The sequence below is a fragment of the Lissotriton helveticus genome, chromosome 6 (genome assembly GCF_964261635.1).
Source record: "Lissotriton helveticus chromosome 6, aLisHel1.1, whole genome shotgun sequence".
Lineage (NCBI taxonomy): Eukaryota > Metazoa > Chordata > Amphibia > Caudata > Salamandridae > Lissotriton > Lissotriton helveticus.
This window is the reverse complement of record NC_136067.1, coordinates 939751699-939776855: the sequence shown is the minus strand read 5'-3', so window position 1 is coordinate 939776855 and position 25157 is coordinate 939751699. Positions and strand designations below refer to the sequence as shown.

The 25157-nt window shown below is 46.3% G+C and overlaps 1 protein-coding gene across 5 annotated transcripts in view; it reads right to left on the bottom strand.

The window, feature by feature from the left end:
• Positions 1-25157, bottom strand: part of CEP170 (centrosomal protein 170) — a 548658-nt gene that overhangs the window by 323723 nt on the left and 199778 nt on the right. For all 5 annotated transcript variants that reach the window (XM_078648584.1, XM_078648586.1, XM_078648587.1 and 2 more), the window contains exons 7-8: positions 19198-19332; positions 15300-15776 (exon numbers count right to left, since the gene is read on the bottom strand). In XM_078648584.1, coding sequence (XP_078504710.1) covers positions 15300-15776; positions 19198-19332 — 612 coding nt within the window. The remainder of the gene's footprint in view (positions 1-15299; positions 15777-19197; positions 19333-25157) is intronic.

The window sequence follows — 25157 nt, the reverse complement described above, 5'->3', positions numbered from 1 at the left end:
CTCGCTCCGGTGCCTACTCGATTCACGGGTTCACACTCTGTGACTCTGGGCAATAGCTTGCTTAGTCTCCACAACGGCCCCTCGCGGCGGGATGCCTGGCTTTCACCTTGCGGATACCCTGCCGGGGTTATCTCACAGGGGAATACCAGGACGGGTTCCCTAAGCAAGCGCTTAGAAACCGCTCGGTGATTTGCGCTATATAAATTCCTGTACATTTACATGAGAACCCACATCCCTGAGTGGGTCAAAACGTCGTAAACATAAAGAAAAAGCAAACTATTACTCAGTACATAATATTTCACATAGTTGCTGTTCATTTTGTATTTATTTGTTAATGGTCGACTTGCTTGTAACTATGGAAACCTTGTAAAAATTTCACAACTTCCACTACCCTTTTAGGTTCCTATTTTATCTTGGGACACCACGCACAAATGTTTTTTATTTCTTCTTTCATTGTACATATCCTTGTTTGAAATATATAAATATTACTATGCCATATTGAACCATTGGGGTACGTGGTCTCTTCCCCCTCTGATATCACTCAATCCCTCCATTGCGACTGCGCATACCATTTTTAAATATTAATAGTATTATTCTACAGGAAACACTGTCCTTTTGAATTTTACACTTAACCTGGTGCCTTAGTGAGTAGGGTCCCCCTGTTCTGTTTCTCAGGCTGTAAAATGTTACAGAGCATTCCGCATTCTGTCCTATGGGCAAGGTAGCCTTTCAATAGTGAAAAACTAAAATGGCAGTATTTCACTATCAGGACATGTTACGCACACCAGTACATGTCCTACCTTTCACATACACTACACCCTGCCCAGGGGGGTACCTTGGGCCTACTATAGGGGTGTCCTATGTGCAAGGAAAGGGAAGGGTAGGGCATGGCAAGTGGGTGCACTTGCCATGTCGACATTGCAGTTAAACTGCGCGCAAGGAATGAGGTGGCAGGCCTGAGACATCTTTTCCGGGCTACTCATGTGGGTGGCACAATCAGCGCTGCAAGCCCACCAGTAGCATTTGATTCACCAGCCCTGGCACACTTAGTGCACTTTACCAGGGACCTACTGGTAAAAAGAATATGCCAATCAGGGAGAATCAATCACAATATCAATTTACCCAGGGAGCACTTGCACTTTGACACTGATCAGCAGTGGCAAAGTGCCCAAAGTATCTAAGCCAGCAAAAACGAAATCCAGCACAGCATCAAAAACACAGGAGGTGAGGAGGAGCCAAGACGACATCCAAAATGGCAGCTTAGGAGCCCTGCTCCGCCGCTCGCCCTCTCCCTCCCTGACATCCTGCAATTGATCCTGGGTCCGTACCATACCCCCACGCGTCTGAAGTGGCGCGGTGCCCGATCGTGCAACTCCGAGCCTGCGACCTCCTTAGATGGCCGAGGAAAATCGTCGCGAAGATCGAGGCCTGTGATGGCTGTGAGCCGGGACCTCGAGCTGTGACGTGGCTGGGGTTGAATCGAATAACAGCGGCCGCGGTCGAGTGGAGATTACCGCTGGCCCCTCCCCCCCCCCGGAAGTCGCGGCTCGAGTCGTTGACGGGCGCTAACGGAGTGTGGTGCAAGTGCTCGGAACCTCGCAGCACACATCTGGCCGTTTTTCTCTACGCCTGAGATCCCGAGACCGGACGGTAATTGTACGGCCCGCTTTGATTTTCCGCGGTGGGCTTCCCGGGGTAACCTGGCCTTTGGTGAACATGCCCGCCGGCAGCGGCTGTTGTCGGCTTGTGGATCACCCCCGGGTATGGCGGGTTAGAGGCTCGTGCTGCTGTCTTCCTGTTGGTCCTCAATAACCTCAGCCCACCCCAACACGGACTACCTGGTGATACTGCTGCTCCGGATGCCTGATGATATGTTTACTGTCTTGCCTGTGGAGTCCCCGGGGGTGAGGCACGTTGTAGCCGACGACGTTGGAGAAAGGGAGTACACACTGGGAGATGTCCTCATGGCTGTCCATGATTTTCATTCCTCCCTGGGCCGTCTGATGTTGGCCCTCCACGACTCGTTAATATCTATTGTCCCTGATAATGGACCTCGGGGCACAGGCGAGAATATGGGGGATCGGACGCTTGTCGTAGCTCAGTTATTTGTTACCATGGGCTCCCCTGGGCGTAAGATGTTGTTCTCCAAGAACAGTGAGCCTGCCGACCTTATTTGCACGACCGACACTCAATTTGAGTTTATGATGGATATGCTTGCGACCGAGGGGCATGGCCGTGCCCTTTCACTACTGGACAATGGTTCCTGGCGGAGCACTTTTGTCATGGATCGACTGCCGTCGCTGGACCCCTGGATTGTTCCTAGGACGAAGTTTTGGTCGCCGAGATCGCCTGCCTGCGGACTTGATGGGCTTGACTGTTTGTTTATTTTTGCTCGGACTAGCCAGGGATGAGCACCGCATAATTGTTTTCTGGGCCTGTTGACTTTGGTGATGACGCAAGACTTTGCTTATTATTGTGATGGTGGGGGTATGTGATGGACGTATGATGATAGCTGCCTCCTTTTTCGGGGAGCTTACATTCTCTCCTGGGATGTGGAGGGGTGGGTGGGGGGCTGGGGTCGGGTGCTAGGGTCCTCCTCCTTTCTTCTTTTCCGTAACTGGGGTTTCTTGGGTGGGACGACAGGCATGCCTATAGGGGGGGGGGGCCGTAGCCTTCTGCTGGTATGCGGGGTGGGGGTTGGGGGATGGGGTCTGTTCCTTTTCTCCTTTGTTCTATGGCCTTACTCCTTTTTCCTATTTTCGCTCTTTCTTCTTGTTTCTTCTCACTTCTGCTTGAATGAGGGGATCTGGTCTTGTTCTTCTTTGGGACTGGGATTTCGCTAGGTATGTTGCATTCCTTTTATAATGTTTTTTTTTTTTGACCGCATGGGTGGACATCGGGTTGGCACGTAGTGATTGTAAGCAGACACCTTCTGATTAGCGTGTTTTAGTGGCAACCTCGAATTCCCGTTTGTATAGAAGGCGACTATCCCATTCCGCGAATGGCTCTAAACATATTCTGTCTGATTGCATGTTCTCGGATCCTTCTTCCCTTATTACAAAATGGAATCCTCTTTTATCCTGATATTTAATAGACATGCTTCTGGGTTAATCCTGTTTTATTGCTTTGCTGTGGCTCTAGACCGAGAGATGCGAAACTATGTGATTTTGTTATGTATTGGTTTTGATTTATCTAGCGGCCGGCCTGAGAGTTGTAGGCCCATACCTGTATTGTCTGAAGCGAAATTTCTGAGGTTTTCCAAATAAAATAAATAAATAAATTTAAAAAAAACACAGGAGGTAGAGGCAACAAGTCAGGGAAAACCATGTACAGGAATTTATATAGCGCAAATCACCAAGCGGTTTCTAAGCGCTTGCTTAGGGAACCCGTCCTGGTATTCCCCTGTGAGATAACCCCGGCAGGGTATCCGCAAGGTGAAAGCCAGGCATCCCGCCGCGAGGGGCCGTTGTGGAGATTAAGCAAGCTATTGCCCAGAGTCGCAGAGTGTGAACCCGTGAATCGAGTAGGCACCGGAGCGAGAATTGTCGAGTCCATGGACATTTTAGGACTCAAGACCCTGCCGAGCCGGGAATTGAACCCTGGTCCCAGGCTGACCTCTGTTTCCAGGTCTGCCTCCTCTAACCAGTGAGCCACACTTCTCCACCAAGGATGCCAAGGATGTCAGGTCTAACCGGGAGTGTTGAGGAAAATGAGAAAAAACGATTTATGCAAAATGTGGGGAATTACAATCTTTCAAGCTTGAATAAACCCACAGCCTATTCAGCTGTGGCGGATTTTTCCCTTCCCACCCCAGTCATCTCTGGGTACGTGTTAGTAGGGGTCTCTGAGAAATAATGACTTAAATACTCAGAACCCAACCAACGTTGGCGGCGCCATGTCGTGTTGCTCCTACAAATCTATATAGGATCTTCGCGTTTAGACAACATAAACTAAGGGATTGGTAACCAGACTGATTCCAGGAACCGCCAAAGGATATGTTAGTCTGTAGACCAGCTAGTTCACAGTGCAACTATGAGCTCCTCATTCCAAGGAACGAATAGTTTCTGGCAACTATTGAACATGACAACTCTGATCCCTCAGGACTCATGGAAACGGTACAGTATTTTTCGCTCAGTCACTCATGCTCACTTTGTCTCAGAGACATACACAGAATAAACGGTGGGGACATTTTCAATAGGTATTTATTTAACCAGCGTCATTCTAGTGTAAAATATGTGTGCTGCAACAACCATTAGACAAAACCAGATATAGATGATTATGAGCACTAGCAGAGTAAAGAAAAGGTAGAGTTCTACCATAGTGCTAAAACTATAAGTATATGCAGTCATATAAATGCATAACAGTAAAAATGCGTACTCCTACGATGCAAACCCTAACTAGATGTACCTAAGTGTACCTGGCATGTAAGTAGGTGTATAGCCAAGAATCCCCTTAGGATAGAGCCAACCCCATTACCTGATGTGGGAGAGCGAAAGACCCCATCTTGGTCTTGGGACAAACACCCCAAAAGGGATATCAGACTACTGCATGCTAGAGGGTCTGTGTGCAGAGAACTCAGCGTCTTGCGTCAGCATGAAAGGGTTTCTCTTCTGTCTCCCCAGTGAAGATGTATAGCTAATATATCCGAAAAGTACCCTCAGGCGTTCTACCTAGAAGTGTACTATGGGCATGTCGGGCAAGGATGACGGCAGAGGTGACCCTTATAAAGAGTTATTATACAGAAGATTGTAGTCCTGCTGTGAAACTGAGAATCTTCATGAATAATTCATGAGGCTAGCTTTCGGAGAAAACCACACGACAGTCATGTACCACCTAACTAGGTAAAAGGATAGCGTCACACCCGTTATGTAGGACAGATGTAGGTAAAAGGTCGTGTAACTACCTAGGCCTATATTGGGGTCCAACAACACAATTCCTCGAACACGCTAAATAATATATATTACACGTAAGTATCAAAGTAAGAGCAATCTTGATCTGTAGCTAGATCTTGTAACAGAAGATTGTTTATTCTTCACATAATCTAACTAAATACAATCTTAGCCAAGGCTAAGACCCTGTAATCCGCCACTATCTGCTGAACCTGTGGTGGGTGAGGGCCAACTGCGATAATGTTCGGAGTCCCTCAAGAGTCTAGGCATCTCAGGGGGGGCCTGGGGACACCTGATGCTGGCTGCGCGGTGATCTCGGAGGCTGTGGTGGTGCGGCTCCAGCGGCAAGACCTCTCGGAATGGACGGAGGTGGGGGAGGGGCAATACGGGTGCAGACGGGAGCACCCCTGGGTACCCGAATCCCTCTGGAGGGGCCATGGGCTTCCTTCAGAGATCTGAGCAGCCCAGAGGGGCCTGAGGATTCTCATTCCTGCACACACACGATCCTGAGGGCTGTGGCTGTGCAGAGTTGATGGTGGGGCCTGTGGGCTCATCGGGTCGACAAGACCTCGCCTAGGAGTACGGAGTGGCTGCAGCGTACGGGACATACCTCCCCCACTTTGAATCGGAGAGAGACACAGTGAGACCTGCAGGGGTGGCAGAGGCCTGGTTGGGGAAGCGTTTGGGTCTGAGACGCAGCTGAGGGAAAACCAGGTACCTGGGCTGGAAGATTTCTAGCTGTGGGGGATCTCCCTGTATCTTTTACCTGGACTTTGTTCTCCTTTTTCTCCCCCCTCCCACTGTGAACTATGAACCAGGCCTGGTGACTGACTTGCACAGCTGCCCCTCTGGATTTCTGCCTCGCCTAGAGGTACCTAGACTGAGTTACTACTGGGCCCTGCGAAACGGGGGTCTCCTCCTCTCCTGCAAGGGATCACCATCATAAGAGGACCGGCACCAGTCGCTACACCTGGAGAGCGGTGCAGGGGGACGGAGGGCCTGAATACCATTTTGCCTTCCCCTCTCCCCGAGAGGGGGGAGGATGGATGCGATGGAAGGATGGTGGCATGGAGGGAGGGGTAGTCTCGAAGGGGAATAAGTAACCCCTTTAAACTATCTGCAAAACCCACTGTCCGATGTGATGGTCTGCCAGTGGAGAAGGGGATGGCGAATCCTGTCGCCCACTGCGATTGGTGGCCCTGAAAGGTCAGACTAGGAGGGTTTGGAGGCTGCTGCAGAGGGGGCTGTGGTGGACTGGCCTGCCCGCTGGCCCCTAGAACCATGGCTGTGGTCCCCACGTCCCCGGCCGCGCAGGGACTGAACAGCTTGTGTTGGCCTGTGGCTGTGGGCGGGACTTGGTGGGCACCCCTTCCGTAGCCATGAAAGGGGTGAAAAGCAGACCACGCAGGGGTAGTGTAGAGACCCAAGGACCTGGCCGTAGCCCAAGAGTCCTTATAGCGCTTTAGCTTGTTGTCTGCTTTGTCGCCGAATAGCCGATGGCCATCAAAGGGCATGACAATAAGGGATTGGACATCCCCCGAAAAACCTGTCGACCTCAACCAGGTGTAGCGTCGAAGGGTTACTGACATGGAAATCGTCCTGCCTAGTGAGTCGGCGGTATCCAGCCCACAGCTGGTAAACTTTGCTGCGTCTCTCCCTTTGGCAACTGCCAAAGAGAATACGGCCCGGGCCTCCTCCGGGCACTGAGGCAGCATTTGCACAACCGTGTCCCACACAGAGTGGGTGTAATGGCCCATTAGTCATGCAGTGTTTATCAACCGTAGTCCCAAGCTGGAGGAAGAAAACATCTTCGCAAGATGGTCCAGCTTTATGGATTCCCTATCAGGGGCAGTGGCATTGAATGCGCCCTTGGAAGTAGAGGCTTGCATCACCAAGCTCTCAGGGGTGGAGTTTTGGGAGAGGAAAGTGGGGTCGCCCGGGGCCCAGCGGTGGCGTTGGGCAATCATCCTATCCACAGAAGCCCCTGTGTTGGACCTGGGGTGCCCAAAGGATGTATGTTAGGGCTTCATTAAAAAGCAGCATGGGCTCCGAAGAGCTCGCTGCCGGTTGAAGCACCACAGTCAAGAGGTTAGTCCTGACTGCCACCGTAGGTAGCTCGAGGCTGAGAGCCGAGAGCTACCTACAGCTGAGAGCTACCTATGGCTGAGAGCCTCGGCCGCCCTAACACCAAGCATACAACGCTCGCCCCTCCGTAGCCACGTAAGGAGGAGACAACATGCGACGGTCTGGTGAAGTATCTAGACCACTGGCTTCCCCCAGTTCTTTCCAGTTGGGTTCATAACCTAACTGGTCAGTTAAAGGGTCTCCAGACCCCTCCCAGTCCTCCTCACCCTCTTCTGGTTGCCAATCTGGTCTCAAAGAGCCAGGGTAGAACAGGAGCACAAAAGTACCCATCGACACCGGATCTTGCATCAGTCGACGCCGGTCTACCACCATGTCTACCTTGAGGTGGAGGCCGGGGTCGATGTTGGCTGGGGACACAGCCGACGCCGGCTGCGGACGTGGTGCCAGTGGAATCGGCGTTGGGGAGTTGTAAATAGGTCGAACGGCACCGACCCGGATTCAAGACGAGTCTGCGTGGCCCAAAGATTCGCCGGCGGAGTCGGGCTGCCCAAATATGACGTGCATCGCTTCATAAAACTGATGGAGCTGGGCAGGGGTTGCTCCAGTTCCCGGAAAGGGGGGGAAACCCGGAGTCGACTCTTCAGGCTCCGCACGCAGAGCTGCAGGAGGGGCACCACCCGCATCCCTTGTCGCGTCGGCCAACGGACGGGGAGAAGCCGAAGAATGATGATGCTTCTTGGACTTCTTCTTGTGCTTCGACTTACCTGACCCTGAGTGCTAAGACTTGGAAGAAGAATAATGGTGGCTCCGCAACCAGTCCCTCGTCCTCCTACGTGACTGGGACCCCGAACGGCGTAGAGCAAACTGCCGGGCCTCAAGAAGCTTTCTGGACCGCTCCTGCAAAGACTTCGGATTCATGGTCCGGCAGTCTGAGCACGACTTGGGGTCGTGGTCGCACTCCAGGCAGAATAGGCACACATGGTGCGGATCAGTCACAGACATCAGTCGGCTACAGTAACCGCAAGCCTTGAAGCTGGGCATCCCTCATGCACCAGGAGTCGGTGGACTCAAAAACTATGTCGACAGAAGTCGAGAAAACGTCAGTCAAAAAGTAAGTGGAGGGACCGTTCTCTCCGGATCTGCGATTGCTGGTTCGGAGAAATAACTGACGTTAGCCCGCGAGGGCGGCGTCAATGTAGCTACCGCAACGTCATTCCAGCGACCACGACGCCAACAACCAACGCGGAGTCCACCAATGCCACCTTCCGACGCACAGGAAAAAACTTTCTGGATCCAGTCTGCCACCTGGGATAATTCTATGGCAAGGAATCTATAACTAACTGTTTCTTTCAGATGTTGGTGGCGGCTTTGTGGAACATTTGAGGCGGCAGAGGTCCGAGGGCGTTCCGGAGGCAATGCTCTTCATGGTCTTGAGTGTCGTCTGTGGTGAGCGGGGTCTGTTAGGGGGGGGTCCGCGTCTCGAGAAGCGGTGGCGGGAGCGATGGGAGGGTCTTGGGTGTGGAATGATGTAATATGTGAAGTGAGGAGCAGTGCATTGAGAGAGGGTAAGTCCTAGTTAGCTCAGGTAACTGTAACTGCTGAATTTCAATGAATTTGTAGGAGTGAAATCTTAGCCTAACTAGAACATCCTTAAAATCTTTGTTTTTTTCAGTGAATATATATCGGAGTGGGTACGTGAGGGTCTGACTGGGTGTATGAGTGGGTGCATGAGTGTCAGAATGGGTGTATGAGTGGGTGCATGAGTGTCAGAGTGGGTCTATGAGTGGATGGATACGTGTCAAGAGTCTTTTTTTAGATTTATTAATAGATTGAATTCGCACATGGAATAAAAAAAACTGTTTCTAGACATGTTCTTCCACCTGAGGTCCCTCACAGACCCCTATATACCTTCCAGGGGGTCAGGGTGCCTCTACCTTGCCCACTTCCACAACATTTCATATTTTGTTTCACAGTTGAGGACAGTTCTCTGGTGTGTAAAATGGCGGCCGCAACTTTCTACCTGGGTTGCGGCCAGCCAATCACAGCTGTGCTGTTGGCATGTGAATTCACAAAGAATTTGAGAAGGATTTGCGCCTCTAGATATCTAAATTTGGATTTCACATAATAGCTCCAAAACTACTCAACGGATTTACGCCAAATAACAGAAAGTATGATCTCTGGAACAAAATCTACCTCTCAGCCAAATTTGCTGTAATTTCGTCCAGTAGTTTGGGCTGTAGTCGTGTTCAAAGCTCCTATGGGAACTAACATAAGTCCCCCGCCCCCAGTCTCTTTTCTCTGCACCCAATTCACGGATCACCCTGAAGCTTTCCATGTACAACTAGAATCACCAGAAGACTTTTTTGGGGGGGGGAAATTTTGTGAAGATTAGCTAAACAGTGTCAAAGTCACAAGCCTTCCTACGGAAACATGATACTACTTATAACCACCAACTAGTGTCTGCCAGTAGGTAAACCCCTTCCCTCCCCCGCCACTCTCACAGGTGCGTTGGCGCTCTTTTCAATGCAGTTGTGCGAGGGCTCAAACGGTGGGACCACACCGCTGCAATCCTTTGAATTTGTTACTGTTGCCAGCAAACAATTGAGTCGCACTCTCAGATCAGGACCAGATTTTCATTTATTTGCATTTCAGTGGTAGAAAGGCATGGAAGAACGCCCCTATGCATTTTAGTCTCCCTGGACCTTGCTCACCGAAAAATGTCACAGTCCTATTACCATGTTCATATCAGTTTTGCATTTGTTCGTGTTTTGACTACTTCCTATTTGTGGACATTGTAGTTTTTTATCATGCTCATTTGTGCAATATGGGATTTAAACCCCCAACTAGTCAAATTGAAATCCTAATCATGAGGTCAAAGTTCGAGTGTGACCGTGCAGTTAATATACGGCGAATACGAACACCGTTCAAACATATATTTAATCATGATTGTATTTCATTCGCTTTTTAGGTAGGACATGCTTATTTCCAATCAATATTATTCATAATTGAAGTTCGTTCCCACCAGAGGGTTGTAAAGGCCCATAAAAGGGGCACCCAAGGAATACAAAACAGCACCATTTACTGTAAAAACAACCCAACAGAGGGTTGTAAAGGCCCATAAAAGTGCCTTAAGAATGGACAACAAACATTGATTGGAAAAAAGCATGTCCTACCTATAACCTATAAAGTTAATTTAAGACAATCATGATAAACTATAACAAACACAATTATAAAACAAACCCACCAGAGGGACCAAGAATTTAAATCATGGGTCAACAATCAAACGGACACCATAAACGCTAGATTATGCATAAAACGAGTAAAAAAAAACGAGGAACACACTGCTGGCACTAATCAACAGTGGCAAGAGTGGGCAGGCTTGCAAACTTAAAATAAAGGAAAAATCCACTGATCGATTGTCAAGCCACCATGTGTAACACTGGAACTACAATGACCAGCATGCATAGTGTGGAATAATCAGTAAAAGAACTGCCACGAGCCGCTTTGAAAAAACACGCACGTTAAAAGAGTTAAAAATCCTTGAAGAACAAAGTAATTGTGGACACATGGCCAACATGAATTGGAATGAAATGGACCATATGAATTTAAAGGTCATGACTTGTGACTGAATCGCAATAAACATGTATGGTCAAGAATAAGGCATATTTCTTATGGTTGCCCATTAGTGGATTGGGTAGGGGGCTGCATGTCCCACTCCACTGTTTTTAATATTCCGCCACAGGGAATGCGGTCCATTAGTGGCTTGGGGAGGAGCATGCGTGCTCCTTCCCCTGTATTAAATTTTGGGATGGGGTCACTGGGCCCATTAGAAGCTCTGGGAAGCGCTGCATGCACCCTCCCCTTTCATTTGCATTCAGGCCTGCGGGATAAAGTCCCTGGATCCCCACAGTGGCTTGGGGAGGGTGCCCCAATCATTCCCCCGCCCCAAGTATTTAATATTAATTACCGCTGGGCCCTGAACAACCCTGGGGGTTAAAAATAAAATAATATGGTCGTGGCCAAGCGGGACCTGGCCCGGGCATGGAAAGCAGTGAGGGCCCCCCCCCCTGTCTGCATGGAAGGCTGGGCTGGATTATTTCATGGGCCTGGAGAGGCCGATCTTTGAAGCGCGGGGCTGCCCTCGCAAGCACGACAAAATTTGGAAGCGTTGGGATGACTACCGTGGTCTATCCCTGGACCCCCCAGCGGAGCGAGAGGAGGACATTTGACCACAGTGACACTATTGGCCCGAAGCAGCATCGCCCTGGTGGCGCTACACCTACTTATTTTTCTTTATTGCTTTCTATGTACGTGTGGTAGGGGGGGGGTAGGGGGGTGTCTGGGGTTGGGGGGGTGGAGTTGTGGGTTAGGGTGGGTCACTGGGGAGCTTCTATACTGAGCCTATTTTTTTGAGTCTGCTCCATCATTTACTGCCTATGTAATTGCTGTTTTGATATTGTCGTGGTGTTCTTCGGTTGTGGAGATGCCACATTCTCAATGCTCATTTGCTCAATAAAATTGGTTGTGAAAAAAAAAATAATAATAATATAAAACACCAGGCAGCGGTTTACAAAAAACGATGCCAAGATCCCATGAGTCTCCAGCAAGCTAGAAGCAATGTAAACCATTTTTTTTGGGGGGGGGGCATGTTGTTTTGGTATCGCTACCCTGCCCTCTGATATTGTTTTTGTATAGAAATGTGAGAACAGGAAACTAAGCTCTCCAGTCAAGTAATGGCTGCGGCAACATTTTCTTTCTGTTGCGTCCATCCAAGCAGAGAGCTCACTCCTGAAGGCGCAAGGAGCCCCAAATGAAAAAAAGACCCATAGCACAATCAAAATGCTCTATTTCTTTCAAGCTGGGTTTGAGGGACTTTCACAAGAATCTCTCAAACCCAAGTGTCCAGACATAAAAATATTTTTGAACCTTAATTTCTCTAAAACGTCCGAAAAGATTTACACAAAATCACAAAAAGCACTCTCTCTGGACCAAGATGAAATTAAATGAAATTGGGTATTTATAAAGCGCACGGATACTCAGTGTCCCGGCACTAATCTCAAAACTGAAACAGAAAGGGCCCTGCCCCGACAACCATAGTGTTATTGTTGGAAAACCAAGTTTTAAGTGGTTTCCTAAAAAACAACAAGTCTTGTGTAAGTCTCAGGTAAAGGGGCAATTCGTTCCCCAGACTAGCAGCTTGAACATGAAATGACCATCCTCCTATCCGAGATCTCGTGATCTTGGGAAGCACCATGAGGGATTGTCAATGTCGGATAAGATACAGTGTCCTGTAAGTTTAGTGGAATTCTGTTAAGCAGTTTTTGCAGTAGCACGATTCAAAAAAGTCTATGGACCACTGGGTAAAAGATAGATCAGAATGAATGAGAGGTTTGTATGGATATCTAAGGACACCAGACGTTGTCCAAATACATGAAATTGTTTTGTATAACCCTGGGCAAAGCACTACGCTACGTTCGCGTAGTTTGCGAAGTATGCGCTACTTCGCACTATGCGAATTGCATGTAGCACAGTGCAAACACGCGTAGCGGTCATTTTGAGCTTGCTCGTGGTCCTCAACGTCAAGTTGGCGACCGTAAGCAAGCAAAATGACATCCCAGCGTAACTTTTTCCTCGTTCGCGATCAGCAACATCAAGTTGCCGATCGCGTGCGTGGAAAATAAACCTCCCGGCGAGATTCTCAAAGCGGGGAGGTCAGGTTTCTCATTGCGAGTGGTCGCGTATGCTCGCGACCGCTTGCGATGAGAAACTACCAGTCTGCGTTGAGAAAGCTGCCACTCGAGTAGAAATCTACTCGAGCGGCAGAAAACGACTGCTTGCACTGTGCAAGATGAGGTTTGCACTGATTGCACAGTGCAACAAGCATCCGGCACTGTGCAATCAGTGCGAACAGCATTTTTCACAGTGCACTACGCAGTTCGCGTAGTGCGAAGTGCACTTTGAGTAGCTACGCGTAGTGCTACTTCGCAAACTACGCCCAGGTTTAGTTTTGTAATGTTGTGCAATGAGTGATAAAAGTGATATTGCTCAATGTTGGTGGTGTGGGGAAGGGGGCAGCCCCTTTGGTTATGAAATGAGCCCAGAAAATGGACTGGTGCTTGCTGGTGGACGAAGCAGTCTACAAAGCGTGAGGATGCCCTCAGAAATTAATGAACATTTGGGGCCTCTGCCAAGAGGTCTGTAAACAAGAAAACTAATACTCAATTATTGGAATCAACTGCGCGTGTGAAAGTGATGGTATCTGTTAACAATATCAAAACATGTCCACAGTGTTGATTACTATGTTTTTATGCTATTTGATCGATGTCTTCACAAAATGCTAAAAAGTTGATGAGCTATATTTGTTTGTTTCATTCATGTACGTGAATATTAAAAATTAATAAACATTTTTTTTACAGGTAGTACGTTGCATGACTATTGACTTGAAATCGCTTACTGAGAGACAAAGTGTTGTCTTTGACACACTAAAAGACTCCAGTCAAAAGTAATGTGTTTGCTTTTGTACTACATTCTACTTAAACGATGCACACCCTTGACCCTGATTGTCACCACCATAAAAATGACATACTATTTTGATTCAACATGAACAGCAGTTCCCAAAAAGTCACTTGACAAAGGACCATTCAATCTACGGGACCCCCGCCTGGTGCCCGTCAGTGTTTAAGAGCCTTTGAAATCTAGGAAAGGGCTTGGGGTGTTAACCCCTGCTTAAAATGTTGGCTTCCGTCTGCAGAGGAGCAGTAGGCGGAATATGAACCTTTAGAAATATATTTATGTACTGCTCAGGTTGCCAGCCTTGATTGGTTCAGTAGTAGACTGTATCCTTTCCCAAAATAGCGACTGCTCAAGTCAAAGTTCTCCAGTCTAACTCTTTTGCATTCTATGTCTCGCTAGATAACCTCTTGGGCGCATGCTGCCATAAGGATTATTTGACCTTCCCTAAGTAACGCTCTCTTTGGTGCACACAGCATACTGCTGTCACAATGACTTGGCTGCTGCCAAAATCTTTTAATCCTTATTATAATAAAAGTGTGTGTTTCTATCTCTCACATACCCTCACCCATCACACTGCCAACTGCTGCACCCAATTATGTGATAATCACACCTTGATGGTCATTACACACGATAAGAAAGTACTTCTTACACAGGCTTAAAACATAAAAAAACACCCTTCGAACCACACAATACAAAGTATTGCTTACTAACCATCTGGGTAAGAGCTTCCGCGCCCAAAACAGGGGAAAGGAGTGCTACACAAATGCTACAATACAATTTATTACAATAATTCTCATTCAATCTAAAAGGGAAGCCACGCTTCAATCTGAAAATACCACACTTAAATCAGTTCAACATGCTCAATGATGTGGAAAAACGATAAGTTGCTGTGGAAAGGGGATCTGTTATAACCACAGAAATTACAATTGTAAGGCTTTATGTCTCTTTAGAAATAAGAACTTTGTATGTCTTAACACAGGCAATGTAACACAATCTTTAATTGCATAATTGGGTGGGGGGGTGGGTCAATTTCAACATACAACCTATCCTGGGTTTCAGCAGATATCACAAATTTGGAGGTAGGCTATCTGGTGTGCCCATGTATTAAATTTACTTTTTGGGTTGCATGGCTATCCTAGACTTTTGGTGCCAACTAAACACTAAACGAAAAGATGATACTGTCTGTTTCTCTCCACACAAGAACCAATCAAGATTAAACAAAAAGGGCATTAATAACTAGTTATGAAAATGATGACTGTAAGCAACTCTACACCCTTTCAAATATACTTTACACTCAAAAGCCATTGATATTTTTGAAAGAAACGTTAAAATGAAGAATAGCTGCTGTTACTGAAATTGTATTATTGTAGCCCTTTTGACAGTTTCTTTTTTACATATATTAATATTGGATTTTAAATTTCAAAGAAGTGAAAGGACAGATCGACTTGCTTCTTTGTATCAAGTGAACACATACCTGCACAAAATTCAAAATCTAATCTTAGAAGCAACACACTACGAGAAAAAGAAATGCAAAATTCAATAATGAATAATCTTGGTTTGCAGAGTTGTGCTTGTGATGAGTTCATTTATGCAGTTTAAGAGGCGTTCCACACTAGATTAATAGTTCTCAAATAAGTAAATAGTTACAAGACTACTGAACATATACTTATATCAAGAAAGCGCTACACTAATGAAAAGCACATCACTGTCATTATGCATTGGGTAAATGTCTTGCAAGTATAAATGCTGGTGGGATTTACTACGAACACTTTACTTGCAGTCCAGTTAAAGTTTATAAATACTATACACTACCTTTCAACCTTTTCAGGAAAATTGGAACATCACTCTTAATACTTTTAGATTCTTCTTCGGCATGTTCTCTTGTCATTCGTGGGGGATCATTTTGAGCTAGCCAATCAGCAACCTTGTTTTCTGCAGCCTGCATCTCGGTCTGAAGCCCAGCTAACTCTTTTGGACCAGGAGGAGATGGCTTTTTAGATTTGTGCCGGTGATCCGGAGTGAATTTAGTAACATGGTCCTTTATAGTTACTTTTCCTGGGGCGTGGTCATCAAATTCAATGGTGAAAGAAGCATGACCAGCACCAAGAGCTTGGGAACTTTGTGTCTCTTTGGTTGGAGCTTCATGAACAGAGTTTTCTGTCAAAGGGGGCGACTGAAGGAATTCTTTCGTAGGGATTTCAAAGTAGCTTGGCTCCCTACTCAACGTCAAAAGTGCTTCTTCTTTTGTTGCTGATTGCTCATCATTGCTTTTCATCTCTCTACTGCATCCTAAAAGAAAGCAGTTTGTCATGTCAAACGAGAAATGTTATAGGACTGTTCAAAAACTGTTGTTCGGAAATTTGTTTTGTTGTTTCTTACAGCCACAAAAGATGGTTGTGCATTTAGTTCTATATATGAAAGTAAACATTTTTAGTACTTTACAAATCACAGAACTTACAGTACAAAGGACTGGTACAAGACTTGCAATCTCAATGTAAGAACACAGACACTTCCTGAAACCTAATTACATGTGAGCATTATGTTTATGTGTGTTAAGCAAATGTTCCAAAATGAGCAAAGCTTATATTGTCCTCTGAAGGGTGTAGTACTTTTCATATCTACATTTTAAATTAGAGAATAACTTTCTGCAGATGTTCAGTCCAATACTAAATATAACAATTGAGAAATCGGTGACCTGCTTACATTATACTTACCAAGATACACCATGTGCCTTGCTACCAAATGTAATAATTAGTTGATGTGCTGTTGGTTTGTATCAACAACCAAACTTTTTCCTCTTTAGTCCCACAACACTAAATAGACTGACCACTTCGCAACAGAAACCTTAGTGAAGCATCAGTTTAATCTCTGATGATCAAAGCTTCCCATTCGTAAAGGCATTCCATTACAATACCAACTTTCTCTGGAGGTATATACCATAAGGTGGGTCCCAGCAAAATGACATTTCTTTGTCTTCTCAAAAGCATTAACTCATACTTGCTAAATCAAACATTGACCAAATTAATTTGCAAACTTAGGCCCTAATTTAAAATTTTCCGGATGGATTACTCTGTCACAAATAAGACGGATATCAATTTCACCAGTGCCTAATTTGACCCAGTGGTTTCAGGTGCTCGGCACCGGTACTTAATTGTCAACACCGGCACTTATGACTATCCGCCAAATGGTGGTGCTGTATATCTAATTTAGTGATGAGGACAACAACAGATGTTTATTCATTCAATATACATTAGAAATTACTAATTGCTTTCTCCCAAGCCCTTCATATAGCTTTAGGGGCTTGGAATAGTCTTAATTGTCACACTTGTAGAAGTGCGGAAGTTAGTAGTTATGTAGGTAGTCATTGGCAGCGATGAATAGGGCAATGGGTGGAGTAAGCTGCAGTGCACTCTTGACAAAGGCCCTGGCACTTATTTATTTTTTCCTATTAAAAAAAAAAAAAAAGAAATTAAGCACTGCCATCCTCCTCTGGAGGGGCCAATGGAGTCCAATGGACCCCACAGACATCCCCTTGCAGGTGGGTGCCGTCACTCGCTGCACCCACCAGCAAGATGCTCTCTATTCTCCCTTAAAAGTGCAGGCAGTTGGCTGCCTGCACAGTGAAATACAGAGCGGCTGCTTCAAAGCTGCTCCGAATTTCACTTGAATGTGCTAATCCCAGGGCACAATGACTTGGTGGCTGCTTTAGGGGCATCGCAATCAATGTAATAGTTCACACTTTTCTTGTTTGCACAGAGCGCATCTTTTGAAAGGTGCACCCGGCATAAACAAAAAGAGCACGCCGTAATCTGTAATATGGCCCCTGTACAATAATTCCGGGACAAAGCAGGTTTGTACTACATTGCTTTTAGGAGGTCGCAAGGGGAGTTAAGTTCAACTGGTCTTCTTTCTGGAGTTATGCCAAAGTAAATCAGAATCTAACAGGTATTAGGAAGTGATATCACTTCTGTTTCCTAGATAGGAGCTTCTGAGAAACTGTCTCCTTTCCAGAGGTCACTTCTCTAACCCCCAAGAGACAGGACAGGGTCTGAAAAGACAAATGGCATGGAGAAGTTTGACTTAAAGACAAAACCAAGGTTTGTCTTAGGAACTTCTGACCTGAAGAGCTCCATCAAAGATAATGTGCGATCCTTACGAGGAAAGCAAAATAGAGTGACAACTCTGATGGTTGCTAGATAGTAGCAGCAGGCAAACATTTGATAGGAGGTGCAGAGGTCTGAACCCAACAGGTGCTCGTGTTCATAAAGGAAGAGACCTGCTTTTTAGAAGAAAACCCCATAAAACAGCAGTAACAACATCACCTAAAGGCAAATACATTCCCTGAAAAGATAAGGTTTGTAAAAGCACACATGCTTAAAGTCTGCAATGCATATCCCTGTTCCCTAGCAGAGAAAAGGAGATTGAAGTAGTCAAGGTAAAGGCCTAAACCTACTCCAAGAAGGCACACATTGAAAGTAATAGACTATAAACAGGGCTCAGACACTTGTCATGAATTAAATGTCTACATTTTGTTTTGCACACACTATTGTGAAACCAGAGGGTCCCTTTGCCTAAAAATGTGTAAATACGGAGGTCAATACATGCATTATGCAGACAAATGTAAGTTACTGTACACTACTACTATACCTTGGAGAAATGTAATGGTGAAACAGCAAAAAACAATAAACATAAATGGGGAAAAGAATGATTGAAGGGATTATTGCACAACACCAAGGACAATTATTGTACATATTCTAGCTGACGTAATGCAGAAACACCTGTATGTTTGTAATGAAAGAGGACTGCATGTGGCGAAAGGATGACTAAACACATACCACAGCAGCTTTTGTAGAGGATTTAACAAAGAGTATCAATCAATTTACCTGAATTACATCGTATTTAGCAATATAAAAGTTGCAAACAAGTGAGAAAACAGAGAATACATTCAGAATTTAACATTTATTTTAAAACAAGAGTGAAAAAACACGAAAAATATACCGTTGTACTGTCAGGAACAAAATGAAGGCACTACTAAAAAAAACACTGTGTAAACAAAGAGGTTCGATTCCAACAGGACCAGCATAGTACTCGGAGAGAGAATATTATGATCCATTCAGACTAATGTTACGTAGCGCATAAACTATGTGTACCCATACGCGATCAAGATATATGTTCAGCTACTGAGAAGCTACAAGAGATCACAGAGGATGAGGACACATGCCCAGACCTGCATGGTGTAACAGATCTCCGATGCAACATTATGTTTGAATTCATGTACGGTATAGTAGAACGCATTTTTGCAATCTTTAGAGCCTAGAAAATCGGATCTTGAGCACAGAAATCATGGATTGGAACCTCTACAAGTATTTCAGTGACACTTCACCTCCAAAGAATGAGCTGAATTCCAAAGGATAAGTTCAATTTAATTTGCAATACATACTCACTCAATTGCAAGTAAGTTTTGATAACTAGTCTAAGTTGCACTCCATCATTTGTCTTGGCTGACATATCAGCTTCCTTACTGCAGTCCCCCTTCCAGATTTAAGAGTGATGCTTCAGAAACAAGAGCAAAGTTACAAACTCCCTAGTTTGGTCAAATGGACGCAACACCGATTTCAAAAATTGAAAAAGCATAAAAACACCTCTATTAAATTAACTTTGTTGCTTATGTCCTTTGACAGTGGCATGAATGTTACAAAAACAACCTTACCAGAGGCTCCACCTTCATTGGTTTTTCCTTCCTTCTCATCTAGTTTCTGAGAATCGTCATCCTCAGCATCCTCATCTCCCCACCAAGAAGGCTGCCCATAAAGAGGTGTACCGCGGGGCATAGCAGAAAGGTCTCCTGAAAGAGTACACAACAGATAAAGTCAACATCATCAGTCACATTATATGTAGTTTATTCATCACTGAATTGGTACATCTACGCACGCGGTAGAAAAGAAATCCTAGAAAATAGAGAAATTATCCAGTTATGACTAGCTACCCAGCCATAACTCACCCAAAGCATGGTTGATGAAGTCCTACATTTATCACAGATGACATCACATATGACAAGAACCATGGTCATCGTCTATTTCTTCTAACAGATTCCCTACAGAGAGGAGCAGCTGCAGTTCCACTCAACAGATCTCCTGATAGAGACTGCATGAAGAATAAAGATTGTAGTATCACTTTTAGCAACTGAATGCCCTTGAAAAGAATATGTACAGAGGAAATACTGTTGCAGTAAAACTCAAAAGGAAAAGATATCCTCAAACACATTCAAGGTAGATACATCACAGTCAGTAACCAGATGTTCCCATATAAAATAGAATGGCATCAATGGATGCTCCTACGCTCCCAAGTTAGCAATAAATGATCTGAAACACATTAAAGGCATTTAAAAAGTCGCTATTCCACTGTCAAAATGCAAATGTCCTTGCAGAAATGCAAGACAATTCACCCTTGGGATGTGAACCCAAATGTTTGTTGGCAATGTTTTGCAGGCATCTGCTTTGATTCCTCTTTGACACGACAGAGAAGAATAGCACAGCACTGAGATTGCAGTAACCAGAAGAAAAAACATCATAAACAACTGCTGCACTTGCACTGATGTACCCCTTGGCAGGATCTCACTCTTGGTGTACCTTCTTTAGGCAAAGCAGATATAAACAAGCATTTACAATGCAACGGTTTCGCCTTTGCCAAAGTTAGAGCTATTGGCATTGTAAATGACAAAAATTTTATTTATGTGTTGGTTTTGAAAACAGATAAATAAATGGCATTGTCATTTACATTGCCAACAGCTTAATCTCTTGCAAATGTAAGACCTATTGTACCCTACTGGATTTCACTGAAGAAATTCAGAGTCTGGTCTGCAGGAGTCACGTGACAGACGGCCAATTGACAGCTGAGGGGGTTAAACCGTGCTGGGGTGGCACATTAAGGCGACGCTTGCTGTCCGTGCTTGTGAGGAGGTAGTGCACCTGTTGAGGGAGAGAGAGTGTGTTTGCATATGTGCGTGCATGCATGTGTGTGTGTGAATAAGCACTTCCAAGATTTAGTGGGACTAGAGTTTTTATCTACAAATCATTGTTTTCAGCTGTGTTCTAATGGAATCAAAACAACACTACACCCCCCATAATGCATAGTGTGATCACATAAAAGTACAGAACTGGAAAGAGTGTCCATAATGACCAGCTAGACGGTTGTCACCCTAAGAAGGATGTGCTTCAGTCTCAAGTGCCACGGGCGAGTGGAAACACACACAGTGCTGGTGGAGAAGTAGAAGAAGTACAAGTGTCCATAGAAGAGCAGTAGAGGGGATGCACTCTCCACTCTCTATCCACTCTGCACTCCCTATGCACTCTCCACTCTCCACTCCCTATGCACTCTCCACTCTCCACTCCCTATGCACTCTCCACTCCCTATGCACTCTCCACTCCCTATGCACTCTCCACTCCCTATGCACTCTCCACTCCCTATGCACTCTCCACTCCCTATGCAATCTCCACTCTGCACTCCCTATGCACTCTCCACTCGGCACTCCCTATGCACTCTCCACTCTGCACTCCCTATGCACTCTCCACTCTGCACTCCCTATGCACTCTCCACTCCCTATGCACTCTCCACTCCCTATGCACTCTCCACTCCCTATGCACTCTCCACTCCCTATGCACTCTCCACTCCCTATGCACTCTCCACTCTCCACTCCCTATGCACTCTCCACTCTCCACTCCCTATGCACTCTCCACTCTCCACTCCCTATGCACTCTCCACTCTCCACTCCCTATGCACTCTCCACTCTCCACTCCCTATGCACTCTCCACTCTCCACTCCCTATGCACTCTCCACTCTCCACTCCCTATGCACTCTCCACTCTCCACTCCCTATGCACTCTCCACTCTCCACTCCCTATGCACTCTCCACTCTCCACTCCCCACTCTCCACTCTCCACTCCCCACTCTCCACTCCCTATGCTCTCTCCACTCTCCACTCCCTATGCACTCTCCACTCTCCACTCCCTATGCACTCTCCACTCTCCACTCCCCACTCCCTATGCACTCTCCACTCCCTATGCACTCTCCACTCCCTATGCACTCTCCACTCCCTATGCACTCTCCACTCCCTATGCACTCTCCACTCCCTATGCACTCTCCACTCCCTATGCACTCTCCACTCCCTATGCACTCTCCACTCCCTATGCACTCTCCACTCCCTATGCACTCTCCACTCCCTATGCACTCTCCACTCCCTATGCACTCTCCACTCCCTATGCACTCTCCACTCCCTATGCACTCTCCACTCCCTATGCACTCTCCACTCCCTATGCACTCTCCACTCCCTATGCACTCTCCACTCCCTATGCACTCCCTATGCACTCTCCACTCTGCACTCCCTATGCACTCTCCACTCCCTATGCACTCTCCACTCCCTATGCACTCTCCACTCCCTATGCACTCTCCACTCTCCACTCTCCACTCCCTATGCACTCTCCACTCTCCACTCCCTATGCACTCTCCACTCTCCACTCCCTATGCACTCTCCACTCCCTATGCACTCTCCACTCCCTATGCACTCTCCACTCCCTATGCACTCTCCACTCCCTATGCACTCTCCACTCCCTATGCACTCTCCACTCCCTATGCACTATGCACTCTCCACTCCCTATGCACTATGCACTCTCCACTCCCTATGCACTCTCCACTCCCTATGCACTCTCCACTCCCTATGCACTCTCCACTCCCTATGCACTCTCCACTCCCTATGCACTCTCCACTCCCTATGCACTCTCCACTCTCCACTCCCTATGCACTCTCCACTCTCCACTCCCTATGCACTCTCCACTCCCTATGCACTCTCCACTCTCCACTCCCTATGCACTCTCCACTCTCCACTCCCTATGCACTCTCCACTCTCCTCTCCACTCTGCACTCCCTATGCACTCTCCACTCCCTATGCACTCTCCACTCCCTATGCACTCTCCACTCCCTATGCACTCTCCACTCCCTATGCACTCTCCACTCCCTATGCACTCTCCACTCCCTATGCACTCTCCACTCCCTATGCACTCTCCACTCCCTATGCACTCTCCACTCCCTATGCACTCTCCACTCCCTATGCACTCTCCACTCCCTATGCACTCTCCACTCCCTATGCACTATGCACTCTCCACTCCCTATGCACTCTCCACTCCCTATGCACTCTCCACTCCCGATGCACTCTCCACTCCCTATGCACTCTCCACTCCCTATGCACTCTCCACTCCCTATGCACTCTCCACTCCCTATGCACTCTCCACTCCCTATGCACTCTCCACTCCCTATGCACTCTCCACTCCCTATGCACTCTCCACTCCCTATGCACTCTCCACTCTGCACTCTCTATGCACTCTCCACTCCCTATGCACTCTCCACTCCCTATGCACTCTCCACTCCCTGTGCACTCTCCACTCCCTGTGCACTCTCCACTCCCTGTGCACTCTCCACTCCCTGTGCACTCTCCACTCCCTGTGCACTCTCCACTCCCTGTGCACTCCCTATGCACTCTCCACTCTGCACTCTCTATGCACTCTGCACTCCCTATGCACTCTCCACTCCCTATGCACTCTCCACGCACTCTGCACTCTCCACGCACTCTGCACTCTCCACGCACTCTGCACTCTCCATGCACTCTGCACTCTCCATGCACTCTGCACTCTCCATGCACTCTGCACTCTCCATGCACTCTGCACTCCCTATGCACTCTCCACTCTGCACTCTCTATGATGCTCTTCAGCGCTTTGCAGTGCGGTTAGGATATGAAGCACTATATAAATTCAACTGTAATGCATTACGAAAAATGCCAAACCATGAAAAAACTCCCTGTTGCAAATCTTATGAGCAGTTTTACAAGTGTCTCACGAGGGGCACGAGATGCTTAGCCCATACGAGTCTATTTAGGCCGTTTGGGTACTGAACACCCGCAGTTTTAAGGACATTATTAAAACGGACTGTAAAGTCGAACTGAAAGAATGAAAAGTTATGCATGCTGCAACAAAGGGGATCAGCCGAGCAATTTCACATCAGACAAACCACTGCGTAGTCCTCACTACAAATAAAGGGGCAAAAATTAGTTTTAGCGCCCATGCACTTGATGAACAGCCAGATCGTGGCCTGTGTCTTCATCATGTATTTTTAACTAATGTACACTGAATTCACGTGCTCCACCACTAAAAAACAAGCACTCACCTGGGCTTCCTCGCATGGAATGACCAAAACAAACACAGAAGGAAAAAAAACGAAGCTCCGCCCACCGCCGCGATGACGACATCGCAGAGGCGGAGAGGGAAAAAATCGCGGGAACGCCCCCGAATCTGGTCCGGCCTTGACGGACAGATCCGGCTCCCAATGGCTAGCCTCCATTTATGGAGCTAGCCAATGGGAGGTGGGGGACGTTCCAATAGCCAATATGGTAAACAAAAGATTTCACCTGCGCGAACTGCTTGCGCAGATCGCCAGGTCGAAACCTAAAAATGTTACCCAACTCTTGCAGTCGTTCACGATGAATATGATCTGCTCAATTATCTGGCTCATGAAGTCAGAGGTTTAAATATTGCATGCCAAGACAAAGAATAATTTAACATCATGCTTCTTAATGTACGTTAATCAAAACCTAAATGACAAATAGCTTCCCTGTGAGGGACTACAGGATGTCCTAAGACGTACTAAGGCGAAGTAAAAGACCTGGGCTTTTAAGCTGGTTGAGACTCCACAGCAGAGAAATCACAGCTTCTGGACTATTAACGTCTTATTGTCAGTATGGCAGCTAACCTGTACTTGAAAGGGGTCATCCAGTGAGGAGAGAAAAATAGCTCCATTTATTCCGACCTGCCCTACTAAAAATGACCAATAATAGGCATTACCTAGTATTCCTTTGTTTGATAATGTTTGCTTAGGTTTTGGGACATATAGTGAAATCAGTTGTATTTAGTCAAGCATTCACCACTAACAGTGGCCATCAATAAGCATTTCAGAGTAATCCTTTGTTTGATGAGGTCTGCTTGGGTTTTGAAGCACATTGTGACATTGTTCATAGTTTGGGGTTTAAAGACGAGGTAACATTTTTAGCAATAAGTACAATTATCCGTCATATGGCTGTCGGGAAAGAATAAAAGGCAAATACCATATGCCTATCTAAGGCAGCATCCTACAGGATGACCTTTGTTCAAAAAGAGAACGAACTGTGGCATACACAAAAAAGTAAGACCAAAAATCTGATCACGGCTGGAAAGGATCTTTGAAATTGGTAAATGCTGCCTTCAAGTGAATCTTTAAAATACGTTTTACTGATTAGATATATAGGTATACACAGTTTCTTTATAAAGTTGTCCATTGTTCCATAAAATGACAGAGCTATTTGGTGGTTCCATGTTCAGGAATATAGGATGACCCCATCCTGGAGAACCACCTGAATTAAAAATATAAATTCAAATTGTTGCAACTCTTATGTTCTGGCTCTCTCCTAGTTCCCACCGGTTTGGGGTTGTACCAAGCTAACATATGGCAACATGAGAAATTGGTTTATACAGAGCTTTTCTCCCTTGCCCTCTCCTCCCGCCTCTTTCTCCCCCCTCTTCTTTTCTTTTTCTTCTTTTTTTGTTTCTTTTTCCCTGCCCCCCCATTTTGATGGTGTATTGTATTGCTTTGT